Source organism: Anopheles cruzii, chromosome 2, assembly GCF_943734635.1.
Source record: "Anopheles cruzii chromosome 2, idAnoCruzAS_RS32_06, whole genome shotgun sequence".
NCBI lineage: Eukaryota > Metazoa > Arthropoda > Insecta > Diptera > Culicidae > Anopheles > Anopheles cruzii.
Genome location: NC_069144.1, coordinates 46,783,520 through 46,798,967, shown reverse-complemented (window position 1 = coordinate 46,798,967; position 15,448 = coordinate 46,783,520). Strand labels below are relative to the sequence as shown.

Here is a 15,448-nt window from a genome sequence, read left to right as displayed (position 1 = left end):
GGTATTTAAGGGCAAGAGACAGCGCAGCGCCGCATTATAAATGCTTCGATGGTGTATAAAGAAAACTAAGGACTCCAGGACCGTCAGTCGGTGCTGTGCTTGAACTTGAGTTGAGGCCCCCACCCGAAAGGAAGGCCCGCGGGTGCCGCCAACGGCCCCGCTGCAGAGCACGACAGCAGCAGCAGCAGCAGTGTAATGCGGTGTCGTTAGTTACCTACAGCGCCTCCCCGCTGATAGGGCCGAGCCAAAAGAAGGACGTTATCGAGAGATTTACGAGGAACCCGCTCGTGTGTGTGTGTGTTTGTAGCGTAGGAAATCAGCAAATACTCTGAATACAACGGTTAAAGATCGGTTCAGAAGAGGCGAGCCAGGTAGGCCTAGCAGCTCGCAGTAGCGCAGTAGGCTGTGCTCCGATACTGTGGCCACCATCACCATAGCGGATCAGCGAGCGGCTTCAGGATGGGACGGAAAAAGATACAGATTTCCCGGATAACGGATGAACGGAACCGGCAGGTAGGTGCACCGGTAGCACCGGTGGACGACGTTGGCCGTACTAATGCTTTACCGTGTTCTTCCCCCTGTGTTTTAGGTGACGTTCAACAAGCGCAAATTTGGGGTGATGAAAAAGGCGTACGAACTGTCGGTGCTGTGTGACTGCGAGATCGCGCTGATCATCTTCAGCAGCAGCAACAAACTGTACCAGTACGCTAGCACGGACATGGACAAAGTGCTGCTAAAGTATACCGAGTACAACGAGCCGCACGAGTCGCTGACGAACAAGAACATCATTGAGGTACCTCTAACGGTGTGATGCTGCAACTGTTTTCATTGATAACCGATATTACTGCACCAAACGGGACGAGTGTGTCTGTGTGCGTGTGTGTGTGTGCGTGTGTTGATCAAGATCCTAACCTGCCCCGAGTTGCTTCGAGTTTTGCTTCGATCCGCTTCCGAACTAATTTAACCCACAACCCCCGCGTTAAGTCCCGAGCCAAAGAAAGAAAACGAGTCAGGTTTTTGGTTCAAAATTGGCTTTATTCATCACGGCTTTATTGCACTTGGCTCCAGAAAGAGCCACACGTAGAACGATTTATATTGTTGGCTCAAAATACTCAGATGACGATCGTTTTGGTTTCGGAGTGAAGTGTCCATGTTTAATCCATGGTCACAGATCAACGCAAACATTCCGGTCTTTTGATATGCTTATATTGTCAGCTAACTCACGCAACTTAATTTTCGATCAGTCACAACGATTTTGTGGATTTTTTTTTATGTTTTCTTCTGTTATCGCCTCATTTGGACGTTTTGTTATTGTTTCTAATGGAGCGGAGTTGTCTTTGTAACATGTTTTGACAGTAATTTTAACACCTTTCCTTGCGAAGGTTAGTACTAACTGAAAAAGCGGGGAATGTTATAAGATTAACGCCATCGCCAGTAATAGTCCCGAAACTCTTCAGCCCATGCCCGTGTTATGTTGCCTCTTTGTAATAACTGTCCACTGCATGGCGCTCCATTTTCATGCTAAAAGTTCAATTGATGGCCCGCGCGTGTGTGTGTTTGTGTGTGTGGTTGCAATGTGCGGTAATAGAGTGTGACCAATTGGAAAACTGGAAGCGTCTCGCCGAAAGCGACCCCCGGTCCGTATTCTTGTAAGTCCTGTCTGCTCACAGTTGCAGGTGAACGCGCAGAAAGAGAACAAAAATGGCACCATGTCGCCGGACTCGCCGGAACCGGAGGATAGCTACAATCTCACCCCGCGCACGGAGGCAAAGTACAACAAAATGGATGAAGACTTCCAGATCATGATGCAGCGCAACCAGCAGCTGTCGGCCAGCGGTGGTGGCGGCGGCGGAAGTGGCGGCGGCAGTGGCGGCGGCGGCGGCGGCGGCGGTGGCGGCGGGCGCTCGAGCATGGCCACCAACAGCTACACGCTGCCGGTGTCCGTGCCCGTGTCGGTGCCGGTGATCGGAACGTACAACGACTCGATGCTCCAGAGCAGCCCGCAGATGGCACACAATAGTATTAGTCCCCGGCCGTCCAGCTCGGAAACCGATTCGGGTACGTGTCCATCCCCCTCCCCGTTACGTACACCCACTGATTTCGGTTTTTCGCTCTCCCTACAGTCTACCCATCTGGCGGCATCTTGGAAATGTCCAACGGATACCCCCATTCGGCGTCACCCCTTGGCGGATCGCCGAGCCCCGGCCCGAGTCCAGGTATTGGCGCGCATCAGGCACACAATAATAATAACAACAACAATAACACCCATAACACCCATAACAAAAGTAAGCATGGTTTGTTTTTGCTTCCCCGATTTTGTTTTGTCTGTTGTGCACTTTTTCCCCGCCGCGTGCTTCTCTCGGCTCTCGAGCTCGATCTTTCGAACGATATCCCCCCCACGGATGGTGTTCCGGAGTTTCTGAGCCATTCAGCATGCCCCAGGTTGTTCGCGCACGCGGATAACAGCTAGAAGTGTGTACCAGTTGTGAAGAAGCGGATTCGCAGTGAGAGAGAGAGATTTCTACATAACTACGTATCGACACCTTGATAACCGTGTGTTTTGTGTGTTTAATTTAACAGAGTTTTTTTGTTTTTTGAACGTCTAACGTTTGTTTGAACGAACTAATATTCGAACTTTGGATGATTTTCCATTGCTTACCTTCGTTTGTTGGCTTCGGCCGTTCTCCGGCCAACAGCGTGCGTGTGTTACGTGTGCCAAACTCACTAAAAACCATCCACGCGTCGAAAGACGAGCTGCGAGAACGAGTAGTGAAGAAACCAAAAGGGAAACTGTAAACAACAAAAGTAAAACGGATAACGCTAAAGTGTCTTATTTTCAAACAGAGTTCCATTTTGATAACGCAGTCCAAACGATAAAGCAAAGCCCATCGGGCGGTAGCGGAAGCTCCGGCTCACGGTCGACCAATCTGCGAGTAGTCATCCCGACGCCCATGAACCCGACCGTCAGTGCGGACGACATTTCTTACGTGGAGGTACGACGTGGCGCACACTTTCCGGGGTTTCTCCTCACCTTCTAATCCCAAAACTGCCTTTGGTTCCTCGTTACACAGCACACGGCCCGGCAACAGACGAATTTAAACACACCGGTAGTGGCACTGCAGACACCGATTCCGGGACTGACGAACTACACGACCACCCTGGGGTCGTTCGGGGCGCAGGACTTTTCGCTCAACTCCGACATCATGATCGGTCCGTGGGGCGCTACGTCCAACCACAGCCAAAACACATCGGCCGCAGCAGCCGCGGCCGCCATGGGCAGCTTGCAGCACTCTAGGTTAGCACATACTCTGTCCTCTAGGCGATTGATCCCACCCCCCTGCGTCGGCGAGCGTGGCCACGGAGCTGTTTTTTTTTCTAACCTGCGTTGCGTTAATTGTGCGTGAACTTACTCAGAATACTTTTCAGCGGGTTGCCCCACCTAGCCGTGTCCAACAGTACGCCACCTCCCTCGACTTCGCCCCTCTCGGTGAAGATTAAGGCGGAACCGATCTCACCGCCGCGGGAGCACCACAGCAACGCGTCGCATCACCACGGCATACCCGGTGGTGGTGGTGGTGGCGGCGGCGGAACCAATGGCGCTACCAGTGCGAATGGACCAGCGAGCAGTGGCGTGAACAGCGCACCCAACCAGCCAAGCAGCCAGCACACGAACGGAAACAATGCGCAGCAACTGACGGTGAGCTCGATGGGCGGCAACGTGGTGGTCAGTGGAGGCGGTTCGGCCGCGGGTTCGTTAGGCGCCAACCTCAACCACAGCCACATGATACACTCGAGACCTTCCTCGACCGGCCACCTAACACCGACACCTGGTAAGTTGCCGCAGGACGTGACGGACGCGCTCTCAGAACCGTAGTGATCTGACCGGCGGTTCCCACTCTTCCCAAAACAGATTCCTATATGCCGATCGGGGGGCATTTGGGAGGTTCGGTGACGCCAACCAACGCACCGTCGCCGGTCGACATCAGGCATCTCAGCACCGGTGGCAGCCATCTACCCGAGTACGATGCTCCGTCCGCCCAGGCGCATAAAAGACCAAGAATATCGGAGGGTTGGGCGACATAGCCCCTAAAGACTGGCGGCGGCGGCGGCGGCGGCTCCCGTGGCGATGGTGGCCATTGCTATCTGGATGATAACTCGAACCAGGTCGTGATAATTGAGGCAGACAATGGCACTGGAAGCACCAACCTGACCACACACAAGCCTCTCCAGCAACAGCTTCACGGTCACCACAACCATCATTACCATCATTTGCAGCAACTCCAGCAACAGCAACACATTTCGTCGCAATTGTTGCATCCTTTCTATAACCAGCAGCAGCAGCATCATCATCATCATCATCAACTCCAACGCCAGCAGCAGCAGCAGCAGCAGCAGCAGCATCTGTCCAGCAGCAACAGCAACAGCAACCATGGCTATTCCAGCCAACCGACGTCGCCATATCACAACCATAATAGTAACAGCAGTGAAGCGAAGCACCTGTCCGCGGGACACTCACCGTCACCCTCGCTGAACGGCGGCGGCGGTGTCACAGTCGATGCTCAGTCACAACAGTCCATCGCCGTCGCCTCGATGCCACCACACTACTAAGCGGTGCTGGTGTCAGCAGCGTGTTGGCTAATTCTTGATGAAGGATTTCGGATCCCGAATCCCGGGTCTGTTGTTGGACACACATGGGCGCACACAGCACACAGCACACCATTTTGATAGTGGAGTGGACACTTTATTTTTATCGGATGTTTTTGAGCTCCGTCCCCCAGTCGAAGAATTTGCCTTGGACCTTTTATTGTGCAATATTATAGAACTGTTTGGGTTTTTCGGTTTGGATCTGTGAACCGGTTTAGTCCGCGGGCCACAAAAGAACCGCTCGGCCGTTCTTTTGGTCGGATAAGTAAGCAGTAAAGTATGTTGTGTGTTTAGCGCAGGGAACGAACTCTCCGGGTCAAGGTGACCTGGTGGCCAAAGAATATCGGGAATTGATTTGTAAATCCAAAAATTCTTTATTTATCAAAGAAGTAGCTTATCAGTTGATGCTGCTTGATGGTCGTTCTGGCACTTTCCCGCGACATGCAACACTCTCAACTCTTTGAAACGCAAAAAAGTCTTTGTCACTATCGGAATCATACAAAAGTTCAAATTGAAAGTTCCCGATATTTTTTGGCCATACCTGGTATGCGTGTATGCTGAGGCATATCTTTCTGCGTGTACACGCGTGGCAATTGTGGCCATTCCTTTTCGGATTCTTGTGAGGTGCAACTCGAACAGAAGCACCCGATTGCCCGGTCCGGCGATGTGATCCATAATGGACCGATCGATCGATCGTTCAGAGCGTATCTTTTATGACATCAGTGTGCGTGAGTGTGCCTGTTTGTGAGTGTCCCGTGTTGCGCAGCAGCAGTAGTAGCTGGTGGTGATGCCATATATGCCGTAATATAAAACATTGATCCCGAGCCAGACATATCAATTCAGAGGGAGGATTCATCCAACTCCCGTTGGTTGGGATGAGTATAGGACGTAATTAAAACTGTCTCGCCAGTCTCACAAACAGAGGAGCGGAAAAAATACTAGTGTGTGTCTGTGTGTGTGTGTTGATGTGAAGAGCGCTCCGTAACAGAGAACGGAAAAAGTCCGATATCTACACAATAACTGATGATAGAACTCTAAGGATAGGACAACAAGGATATGGCGAGATGGCTCATACTGAAGATAGTGAAAGCGGTACGGAATGACGCACGTTGAATTCTTCATAGAATGGGACAAACAATTACACACACACAGACACAGGCAGTCTCGACTCTGGTATGGGATGGAAACAAATGTACTCTAGCGATAAAGTATAAGCGATGGATATTTCTCACATCGTTAAAAAACACACACACAAAACACAGCGCGAGAGAGAGAGAGAAAGAGAAAGAGAGACAAAGTCGAAAATCGGCAAATCTGAAGAAGAGAATTGCGAAAAATACAAATATGAAAACAGCATAGTAAAGAAAACAAAAAAACTGTAACAACTAGTTTGTGTGCCATTAATAGGATTACTTCTCTGTATATTTTACAATTTAGTGACACGAACAAACCAAGGCAGGGGAGAAAACAAAGGGAGAAAGAGAGAGAGAGAGAGAGAGAGAGAGAGAGAGGGAGAGAAAAAGAGGTGACAGAAGACATGTCGTAAAGGACAACACACTTAGCCTTAGTAGAACATTAAACTTAGACCACCATGAAACAAACCGGCAAATCCGGCGATCCGGAAAGCAGAAGCCGTGCGGGCCGCGCTGTGCCGTGCCGCGCCGCGTGCCGTTACTTTCGTTTGAATAGCCACGTTTTTCTACGTTTTTCTCGGTGTTTTTGGTCTTCCCTCCGCGTCCTCAGTTAGTATCAAGCCTTGTCGTTTGCGTTTTGATTTTAACCATTACTAGTGACTATTACGTTTGATCGTACGATCTGTGTTTGTGGTGCAAAACCTAACACACACAGACACGCGCACACACACAAGCGTGGTTTCGTAAACCGTGTGTGATGATCGCACGTTGTTGCGTGTGATCGTTGTGCAAACGGATCGTGCAATATCTTCAATATGTGTGCTTCAGCTTCAGCTCTCTCCGTTTTGATCGCCACTGATTAAAAAAGTCAATAGTTCATAGAGCACGCATGATAGTAGATGTTTAGTTTTTGCCACGACCGAGTTCTACCGATTTCATTTACTTTCTGACTGGCTGGCGCCGGGAGAACTGAAGCAAATTCGCACGCGCGCGTGTGTGTGCGGGTGTGTATGTGTGTATTTGTGCGCGTGTTTGTTCATAAGGATAAGATCCAGAGCCAGTGGTTAGGCCTCTAGGGTTAGGGCTAGTGCTACAAAGAATGATATTTATTTGATCTACTCTATACGGACCTACTACTATACCAAGTAACAGCCCTTTCAATAAGCTATGTCGTGTTTTTGCCAAGTTCGTTTTAGTTCTTTCTTTGTTTTATTTTTATTTTACACAACCTGAAAAACCCCGTTTTACTTTGTGTTACTCTGTTTATCATCAGTGGATATCGTTCTTTTAACGAAAAAAAAAACAGTGTAAATGGTAGCAAAAGCGCAAACAGTGGTCGCTAGCCGGTGGTGTCTGGTGCTTTGCGCAGCTTTAAGGACCTCTTGAGCTGCTGCGATTCAGATGCGCGCCAAAGCAGTCCTTATCGGCACACGGTTCGGCTAGCGACCGCTGGCTGCGTTGCCGTGTGTGTGTACTTTGCGTAGGTTGAGAATAGCGTTTTCTTCTTTTCCAGTCATAGAGTTATGTTATTGCAATAGTTTGTTTTTTTGTTTCGTGTGTGCATCCGCGCTCTCCGCAACGGAGCGCGAGTCAGCGAAAAAGGGAAGCAAAAGCCTTGAAAAGAATCATTGAAAGTAAAGAAAATTGTCTTATTTCTTGAATGAGGTTTCTGTTTTGGTTTTTTTTCTTTTCCGTACATCCTCCTACTTGCTTTTCTTTTTTCAGTTTTTAGCCCACTGTGCTTTGTAAGTATCATTTCTCGTTCGCTTTTTTATTTTACTGTTTTGTTTAAGTATGTTTTTTTTCTATCCCCATTTCGGTTCCATTACAGAAAGCCGTGGAAGCAAAGTACAACCGGCCATCGGTAACTTGATGCTAAAAGTGCTGTCAGAGAATCCCTCCAAAGCGTAGAAAGCCTGGCGGCTGGTACGCGCGGATCGCTCCGCGGGTTGCTGTGATGTGTTACCACTACCCACTCTCTCTCTTTCTCTCTCTGTATCTCTCTCACGCATACACACTAGATGACACACTTGGACCGATTTTTGATAAATGTGTACGTGTGCGTATGTGTGTGTTGCTATGTGAATGTATGATGTAAATGAAGCTGATAACCGCAAAACAGCATACCTTTAGAGCCTAGCATAGATAACCAGAACCTGAGACGCATCCGCGGTGTGTTGGCGTTGGCGATTAGCGTGCGTAACCCATAGTCTGATGATACGATAAAAATGATCAGCCAGAGAGCGACAAAACCAAGCTGGTTTTGAACCATGAAGACGGAAGACAGAATCACTCTAAACACTCACTCTGAATAGTGTGTCCATCCCACAACACCATCCTGCTGAGAGCCTCCCCTTCCTTAGAGCCTGCTTCTGGAAGCGGTGGGAGTCCGATAAGGAACATTCCGGTCCTCTATTCTCGCTCTCTTCGTGCCTTAAAGCACACAGCACGCTCCGCTCGGCCAAATATGGGCGGCCAAAGGTCCCTGGAAGTGCGACCCCAGCGCGAAGAGAAAAGAGGAAACAAAACAGACACAACCGAGAACGGAAAAAAACACAAACTTGTCGAAATTTGTATGAATGTTAATTATTACCTCCACTTTGTAGATGCCTTAAACACAGTGCCTATGTACAAACAAAGAAGATGATGGAACAACATGCTGAACTACAGAAAACCGATGCCCAAACCGAAACCCGGGCCAACCCGGTGATGGTGGCCCAGAAAGCCCGAAAGCCCTGCGCTCTCTACAAGAGAGCGCACAGAGCGCGCAACCCGTTCAGAGACTTCTTACAGAACCGAACCGCGCGGAACTTGGGCAACGGAACGTATTTACAATCCCAACCACCGCGCGTCAGACCGCCGCCAACAAACTAAACAGGGTCCTAGATCCTACTCTTTAAGAGCGCACTTGTCCCCGCCCGCGGAGTGGGTGCCCGGGACCCTGGGCCCGGGGCTCTCCGATGTGTTTGCACTTCTCAAACAACTAGTACAGATTCGTTACCCATTATTACGTCCTATTTACAGTTAGCCAGTAGTCGTGTTGAGCAAAAGCGCACCATAGAAAGGAAGCCTTCGAAGAAGCAGCAGCAGCCGAGTGCGAATGGCGCTTTGATGAGGATGCGATCCGGATTCCACACTCTACCCCAAAGTTACCCACTCTGCCCGCGCAACCACTGTTCCTTTCCCTCGTTTGAGCCGCAAATGTACCTTTGATATCCGTATTATATACGAAAAATTATGAAACAAAAAGAAAAATCATACATTTGCCGCCGTCGTCGTCGTCATTTGATCGCCGCCGCGGAAGGTCACATGAAAGTTACCAGTCTTTTTGTAGAAAAGTAAGAAGCGCTGAGCGGGAGGAGCGGTAGCCAGCAGTAGGAAGGACGACGGCGGCGAGATCACTGGTCGCGCGCTTCAAGGCATGCGCCCCTTGTCCGGGGGCAGGACACAAAGAAACCTTACAGTAGAAACTATCTCTTCCTACGATTCCTGATAGCGATACGAGCAAAGTGTGTATCACAAGAAACTTATTTATCTACTAAAGCCCGATACGGAGAGAGCTAAACTTATATTAGCATTAAAGCGCGGTCACGACGGCCAACGATCTCTTGTCACTCCATGCTGGTTAAGGTGAAAGGACACACACCAGGCCATCGTGTCGAAGCACCGGCTACCGGTGAAACCGGAGAACTATTCGGTTACCTTTCGGGGGACCACCCGAGCATGGTGTAGGCAAAACAGAAAATTATTAAGGACCTCTCGATCGCCTCGTTCTCCCAGTGGTGATCGATCGACAAACATAAACCAAGGCAGACAAGCTGTGAACAGCAAAACCTGTTAACAAGTCGCAAATGGTCGCAAGAAGATTTTGTTATTCAGCGCGCGCGCACACACACAGAACCAGCCGCACCATGCTAATGCGAGCGATTATTTAGGGCGGAAAGATATGTCTACCTGTGTGGGAGTAAAACCGCCACCCGAAGTGCCCACGCTCGCCCATCATCTGCCTCTCCAATTGATCGATTGGTGTCGCATTTCCTCCACAGATGCACTGTGGGCGAACGCTGTACAAAAACACACAAATTCCGGTGAACAAATTATACAATGATACAATACACAGGACGCAGATGATAAACACAAACAAACACAAGATACAAAAGCGCCTGTGTGCCTGTGTGTAGAGAGAGTGAGAGAGCGGGGACACTATGCTACGAGTTGAGAAGAAAAACAAAATTAAACGTGACAAGGAACACAGTACCCCGCGGGCAAAGCGTTTCAAAAATTCATCCGTCACGCGATATTTTTCCCCGTTCCTACCCCCTCGAGCCCACAACCTCACTCTGTCACAGGCCCAGCGCAACACCGGGTGTTGCCATTTCATTCGCTCCTTCGAACATGTTTTTTCCTTTCTCGCTCTGTCGGATTTTCCATAGTCAAAACCATGGGGTTGGACTATGGAGAATTATCGCTTCGAATCGAGGCGTCGTTTGTGCGCATGCGCGGCCTCCGTGAACATAACACTTCGTTCAATAAGTCCCGACACTAATTATGAAATGTTTGAAATGAAAACTATGAAAAACTATGAAGTAAATGAAACAACTATGTTATGTTTCGAATTGCATCAAATTATATTACATCTTACAATTAATTATACCTTATCTGAAGGTGTGTACTTCTGAATCTTGGTATATAAATGGCATTATTAGCACCATCTCTACGCTAGTCTCGGGACTTATTGAACGATGTCTTACATGGTACCCAACGCGGTGTATGTGTGTGCGTTGGCCATTGCACTGTCAGTTCGGTTTGTTTTGATCCCGGCGCTGATGGCATCTTAGCAAGTCGCAGTAAAGTAAGTATATACGTTAAAAAGTGTTGTTTTTTTATTTAATTCAGTGCTCTTTTTATGTTTACAGTTCGCCAAATGTCTGCAGAAGGTATCGCCGAAAGAATTTGGTAAGTATTGCAAGTGTTTTTGGCGTTCAGAGTGATCAAAGATCGCTCGTCATGTACGCGCAGAGTTGCGTAGTTTTCGTATAATAATCTGTTTCTTTTGCTTATTGCAGCTGCAGGAGGATGCCGTAAATGTTTGTAAGTAAGTATTTTGGCAGTGTTTTAACAATTGTGCAGTGTTTAAAGTATTCACGGGTCCTTTTTTTTCCAATTACAGGTACCACGAAGTGAGCTGAGCAACGTCCCGTCTCGAGAAGGAAGCGCGTGAAATGGTGCCGTAGGACGCTGGAGAAGTATAGTGATGTGCATGTGATAATTATAGTGTTGTTTTTATCGTGTTATACGATTTGTGAGAAATAAATGTTTAAAAATTTTAACCAAGTTTGTCGGGTATATTCAGATCCGAAACGTGGGCTAGGGCGGGAGGGGGGGGAGGTACTGGATGAACCGAGTTCATGACACACACACCACTAAAGCGTTATACATGAAGCGTTTCAGCGCCGTGCAGAAAAACGCGTCGGAACAAGAGAATTAAAATTCTTTGTTCCGAGCTTGTCCCGACGGTTGTTCCGAGGTCGCACGACAGATTTTGCCCGCTGGGTAGTAGCCGGAACGGTAACGCAACAAAGGAACCAATTACATGAGAATGACAAAAAAAAACATTAGACAAAAGAAAATTGTGAAACATGCGCAAAAGGGGTATAGTTTTCTAAAATCATACAAATCACAAGGTAAACGGAAGAGAAACAATGAGCTTAGTGTGTAACAAAACGATAGGAAAACCGAGAGAAATGCATCCAAGAAGACGGCGCATAAAAATGGCGCGGTGAAAGAGTGTGTACTAAATGTTATTCCCCGTTGTTCTGTGGTGGGGTGCGCCATCCAAGTAACCCCACTAAAAAGGATATTAAGCGAGTGAGATGGCATTGCATCCGCTTGAAGAGCGAGAAAGCGAGAGAGAGAGCAAGAGATGTTGTTTCCAATTTCTACTATTCGATGTTCCTTTGGTGTGTACGTGTGTGTATGTGTGTGTGTGTGTGGTACGTTTGGTGGTTTAGTTCAGCGTAGCATACTATGATCACTTTTGCTCTCTCTGTCTCTCTGTACCTTTTCATCCCGCAGCACGGTTTGGTTTGATATGCCGTCCGTGCTGTTTGATTAAGGATTTATAACGCGCGCGAGAGACAGAGCGAGAGAGTTGTGTACATTATTTATTGGGTTTGAACAACAAAGTAAGCGAAGCGCAAGGATGTGCCACAAAGCGGCGCAAAGGAGCAAACCAACAAACATAGTACCTTGAAATGTGTAAAAAAAATGAAAAAGGATCCGGAACAGTCACCGCAGGGAGCCGGCAGCAGCGCTACCGCACACCGAACGGAACAAAGTTTCGCACAAAACGCGTGTGTGCGCGTGCCCGTTGTTTGTGTTTCACGTTTTGTTGAAACTTTTCGTTGTTATCCTAATCTCGTTATCTTGTTTCCGGGTCCGCGGATCCGCGAATTGTTTCTCAAATTGTTTCGTTTGGGGCCGCCCGCAGGCCGAGTAGCGAGAGAGAGATAAAGAATTTAACTCTATCGGGGAAAGAAAAAGATGGCCATTAGTTTTCCATTCCCCGGAAGTGTGCATGTGTGTGCAAACACGTGAAAGAGGGAAGAAAACGATTCCCCCCGCGTGAGGCGTAGGAGACAAACAAAAGCAGGACTGCTTGGAAAAGAAACATAAAAAACAAACAAACAAATAAACAAATATATTAGATGTACAAGAATCTCTTGCCGCTGGCCACCTGGTTTCTGTGAATCATGGAAAGAAATTCTCGGACACGGGGAAAGAACAGCGAAACCTTGGTTTGTCGCCATGTTTAGCCATTATTCTTTTCGCTTCCAAGATTAATGTGCAAACCTTTCTTTCTTGCAATTTCGGATATGTTCTTTTGCGGGCTAATGAAAACAGTATTATGATTGGTGATTAAAATTGGTTTATTTTCTCTTTCTAGCTCAACACTCGTCCTTTTTTCTACAGTTATAAACGCTTGCAATCGGCGCATCGTCAGAAGATCTGCAATTAAATACTTTTTGCGCAAGAACGTAATTATTTGTAAATACATACGACGGATTTTGTTGAATTACAAATAAAAAGTTCAAAACTAAATCAACCTGCTTCAATTTATGAAAAACTGGCTCCACGATTCAAAAAACCATCCGAAAAGGCGCGGCTCGACGAGAATTTTCGTCTCTGAACTGTGTCGCAAAAATTCCCAAATCTTACCAGGGGAATATACCAGATCAAGAGGTAGCGCAAAATTGAAGCCCGCGGAGCTTACTGGCCTGAAGCTCACAGACAGCCGAGAGCTTTTGTTTTAAAAATCTTGCACGTGCTTTGCGGATTGTCTACATTTTGGCGCGATGTGAATTGTCGACGTTCGACGAATCGCTTAGCTCTCGCTGTCGATCGAATTGAAGCGCCAAAGAATGCCAATACTCGTTTTGTTTGTTTACTTTTAGATTGAGTATCTTTATTTTATGCAATTTTGTTTTGTTTCCGTTTCATACCAATGTTTTTTTACTTAATCTCACGCACGTTTTGTACTTTTCCCCCCAATTTGTTAATGGTTGAGTGCGAAAAATCGTTTTCTCAGTTTGTTTATTATCTATCCCACCCGAATACACGCAGTGTCGCTAAGAACAGGTTTGTGTTTACCGGTACACAACTCGGGTTTTTTCTCACCCGCCGCAATTACACCATCGATCGATGACTCATGCTACAGCCGGCAGCCAGTGCGGTCGATGCGCATATTAGTTGCAAACCGACCAGCAATGGATCGTAACGTAGCGATCGGTTTGACGCTGTTTTCCATGCTTTTCTTGATCGGCAGTTACTTGATCGGGCGCAGAGCATTCCGTAAACGCACTAGTAAGTACCGGCAATGCTTTGGAGACTCTGCACAAAGCGCGCACCGACCGCTAATCACCTGGCTTCCTTTTCACCACCAGAACCCATCGTGGTCACCCGGGAAATACCTGGCGCAGTTCCGTCGTATACCGAGCCGGAGCTGATCGAAGTAGCGGATGCACAGCAGTATTCGCAGTTCGGTTGTCCGCATCTGATTCCCAATAACACAAAGCCGAAAGTGTCACTAGCTCATGTTCACGAAAAGCAATTAAAGTAAACACGCACTGAGCTAAACTAATTAATCGTGTTCAGCATCCGTGGGAAAGAAAGCGTTCACGAAACACAGAAAAAACACAATTCTGCGTTCGTTCGCGGTCTTTCTAGATTAGCTTTTTTTTTACTTTGACGTTTGACGTTTACTGACAGTCGAGCTTTTAGAACACGCCGAGCTTTAGAACACGGCGGACTGTCAAAGTCGCGCGTATGCCTTTCGTTGTTCCGGCCTTGGCTTTGCTGGTTCGCTGCGATTGCAAGTGCGCGTTTAGGCTCTGTGAGGGGAAAACAAACACTTGTATCACTTATCGCGCGGTATGAATCACACTGAAAACACTGTTTGCTGTGTTTGACGGTGCCAAAAGTCGCGTTTCCGATCGCTTACATTCCGTGCGGTGCGTAGCCTTGAAGAACACAACTTCCGCCAACATTTTGCGATGGATTTTGTCGCAATATTTGGTGGCATTTTCGCGTTCTTCGTGATCTGCGCGCTGGTCAGATGGTGCTGCACGAGACGCTCGAGCCAGGGCATGGTGATTGCGAGTAAGTATAGCTCGGCGCAAGGTTTAACATTGTACATTATCACTTGTCGCTAAAATCGATTCCTGTTGCTATTCCCCTAGCGCCCGTTGTCATCACGTCCGAAACACACCGAGTGGCCACCGGTGTCCAGAATCAGATTCCCCCGGGAGTGGTGGTACAGGGCCACACGACCGGCACCGGAGTGTATCCGGTGATGCAGGTCGCCTACCCTACGCAGCAACCGTACCCCACGCAGCCGTACCCGGTTGTCCAGCAGTATCCCGTGCAGTCGGTGCCCCCACAGGGACCACCGACGCAGTTCCCGGTCCTGCCCCAACAGACACACCCGGTTTATCCGGGTGCAGCTCCCACGGCTCCCCACGCTGCCACCGGACCACCGATGGCCAATCCGCCGAGCTACGACCAAGTGATGACCGATGCGTACGCTCCTCAAGCACCCTACAACCCCGACTATAAAGGCCATTAGAAGGAAACCTAAAACTAACTCAAACCTATCGGAATCGGCCGAGGAGTGATAACGATGGAACGACGACGCTAACTTCCAGTGGTGTACCAGGGGCCCGGTACGAATCGCGGGCCCAAATCTGAAGATAATCGGAACGAGAATGCGATCAATTAGGTTGGTAAGAAGCTCTATTTAGCTGTTATGGGTTATTTTTCCCACGAACTGTATATGGCGCATAGCGTATTGCCATGGAGTAAGAATACTCGAATAGAAAAGAATTAGAACACCCGAGAGTTGTTCATCAAATAAAGTTCCCATATTTTGGAAAGTAAACCATACACAAAAAAACCTCTATTTTGCCTTGCTATGGCCCAGTTTTTAGTTTTTAAACGTACTTAACGCGGTTCGGCGGATGCCCCAAAGAAAGTTGGTCCGCAGATTTTTTTAACCACCATTTGACCACATTTGGATGAAACGGATTTCTTCATGGCAACAGCCTACTTTGTCTACTCTCATTCGGGTCTAATTTTACAGTGAACCGGTGGCTGCCCTTGGCTTTCCCGCAGAA

At 48.1% G+C, this 15,448-nt stretch overlaps 2 protein-coding genes and 1 long non-coding RNA gene across 3 annotated transcripts; all 3 read left to right on the top strand.

Moving 5' to 3' along the window:
- Window positions 1-459: 459 nt before the first annotated feature.
- LOC128268136 (myocyte-specific enhancer factor 2) lies at window positions 460-7,432 on the top strand. The gene is made up of 8 exons (XM_053005158.1): window positions 460-513; window positions 590-793; window positions 1,671-2,058; window positions 2,124-2,285; window positions 2,845-2,993; window positions 3,072-3,295; window positions 3,415-3,830; window positions 3,911-7,432. The coding sequence occupies exons 1-8, from the start codon at window positions 460-462 to the stop codon at window positions 4,081-4,083; spliced, it is 1,770 nt and encodes a 589-aa protein (XP_052861118.1). The 3' UTR covers window positions 4,084-7,432.
- A 3,060-nt stretch (window positions 7,433-10,492) lies between these two features.
- Window positions 10,493-11,086, top strand: LOC128268557 (uncharacterized). The gene is made up of 4 exons (XR_008269156.1): window positions 10,493-10,629; window positions 10,694-10,733; window positions 10,844-10,872; window positions 10,948-11,086. It is a non-coding gene; the product is annotated as an uncharacterized LOC128268557 (long non-coding RNA).
- Window positions 11,087-14,141: 3,055 nt separating this feature from the next.
- On the top strand, window positions 14,142-15,210 carry LOC128267696 (uncharacterized). Its single transcript, XM_053004586.1, has 2 exons — window positions 14,142-14,435; window positions 14,516-15,210. The coding sequence occupies exons 1-2, from the start codon at window positions 14,330-14,332 to the stop codon at window positions 14,899-14,901; spliced, it is 492 nt and encodes a 163-aa protein (XP_052860546.1). The 5' UTR covers window positions 14,142-14,329; the 3' UTR covers window positions 14,902-15,210.
- Window positions 15,211-15,448: the final 238 nt, after the last annotated feature.

Bases quoted from the DNA above. Each gene is read 5' to 3' on its own strand.
- LOC128268136 (XM_053005158.1), top strand. From the start codon at position 460: ATGGGACGGAAAAAGATACAGATTTCCCGGATAACGGATGAACGGAAC. The intron at 514-589 runs GTAGGTGCACCG...CCTGTGTTTTAG, and splicing joins CGGATGAACGGAACCGGCAG to GTGACGTTCAACAAGCGCAA. The intron at 2,059-2,123 runs GTACGTGTCCAT...CTCTCCCTACAG, and splicing joins CAGCTCGGAAACCGATTCGG to TCTACCCATCTGGCGGCATC.
- LOC128267696 (XM_053004586.1), top strand. From the start codon at position 14,330: ATGGATTTTGTCGCAATATTTGGTGGCATTTTCGCGTTCTTCGTGATC. The intron at 14,436-14,515 runs GTAAGTATAGCT...CTATTCCCCTAG, and splicing joins CCAGGGCATGGTGATTGCGA to CGCCCGTTGTCATCACGTCC.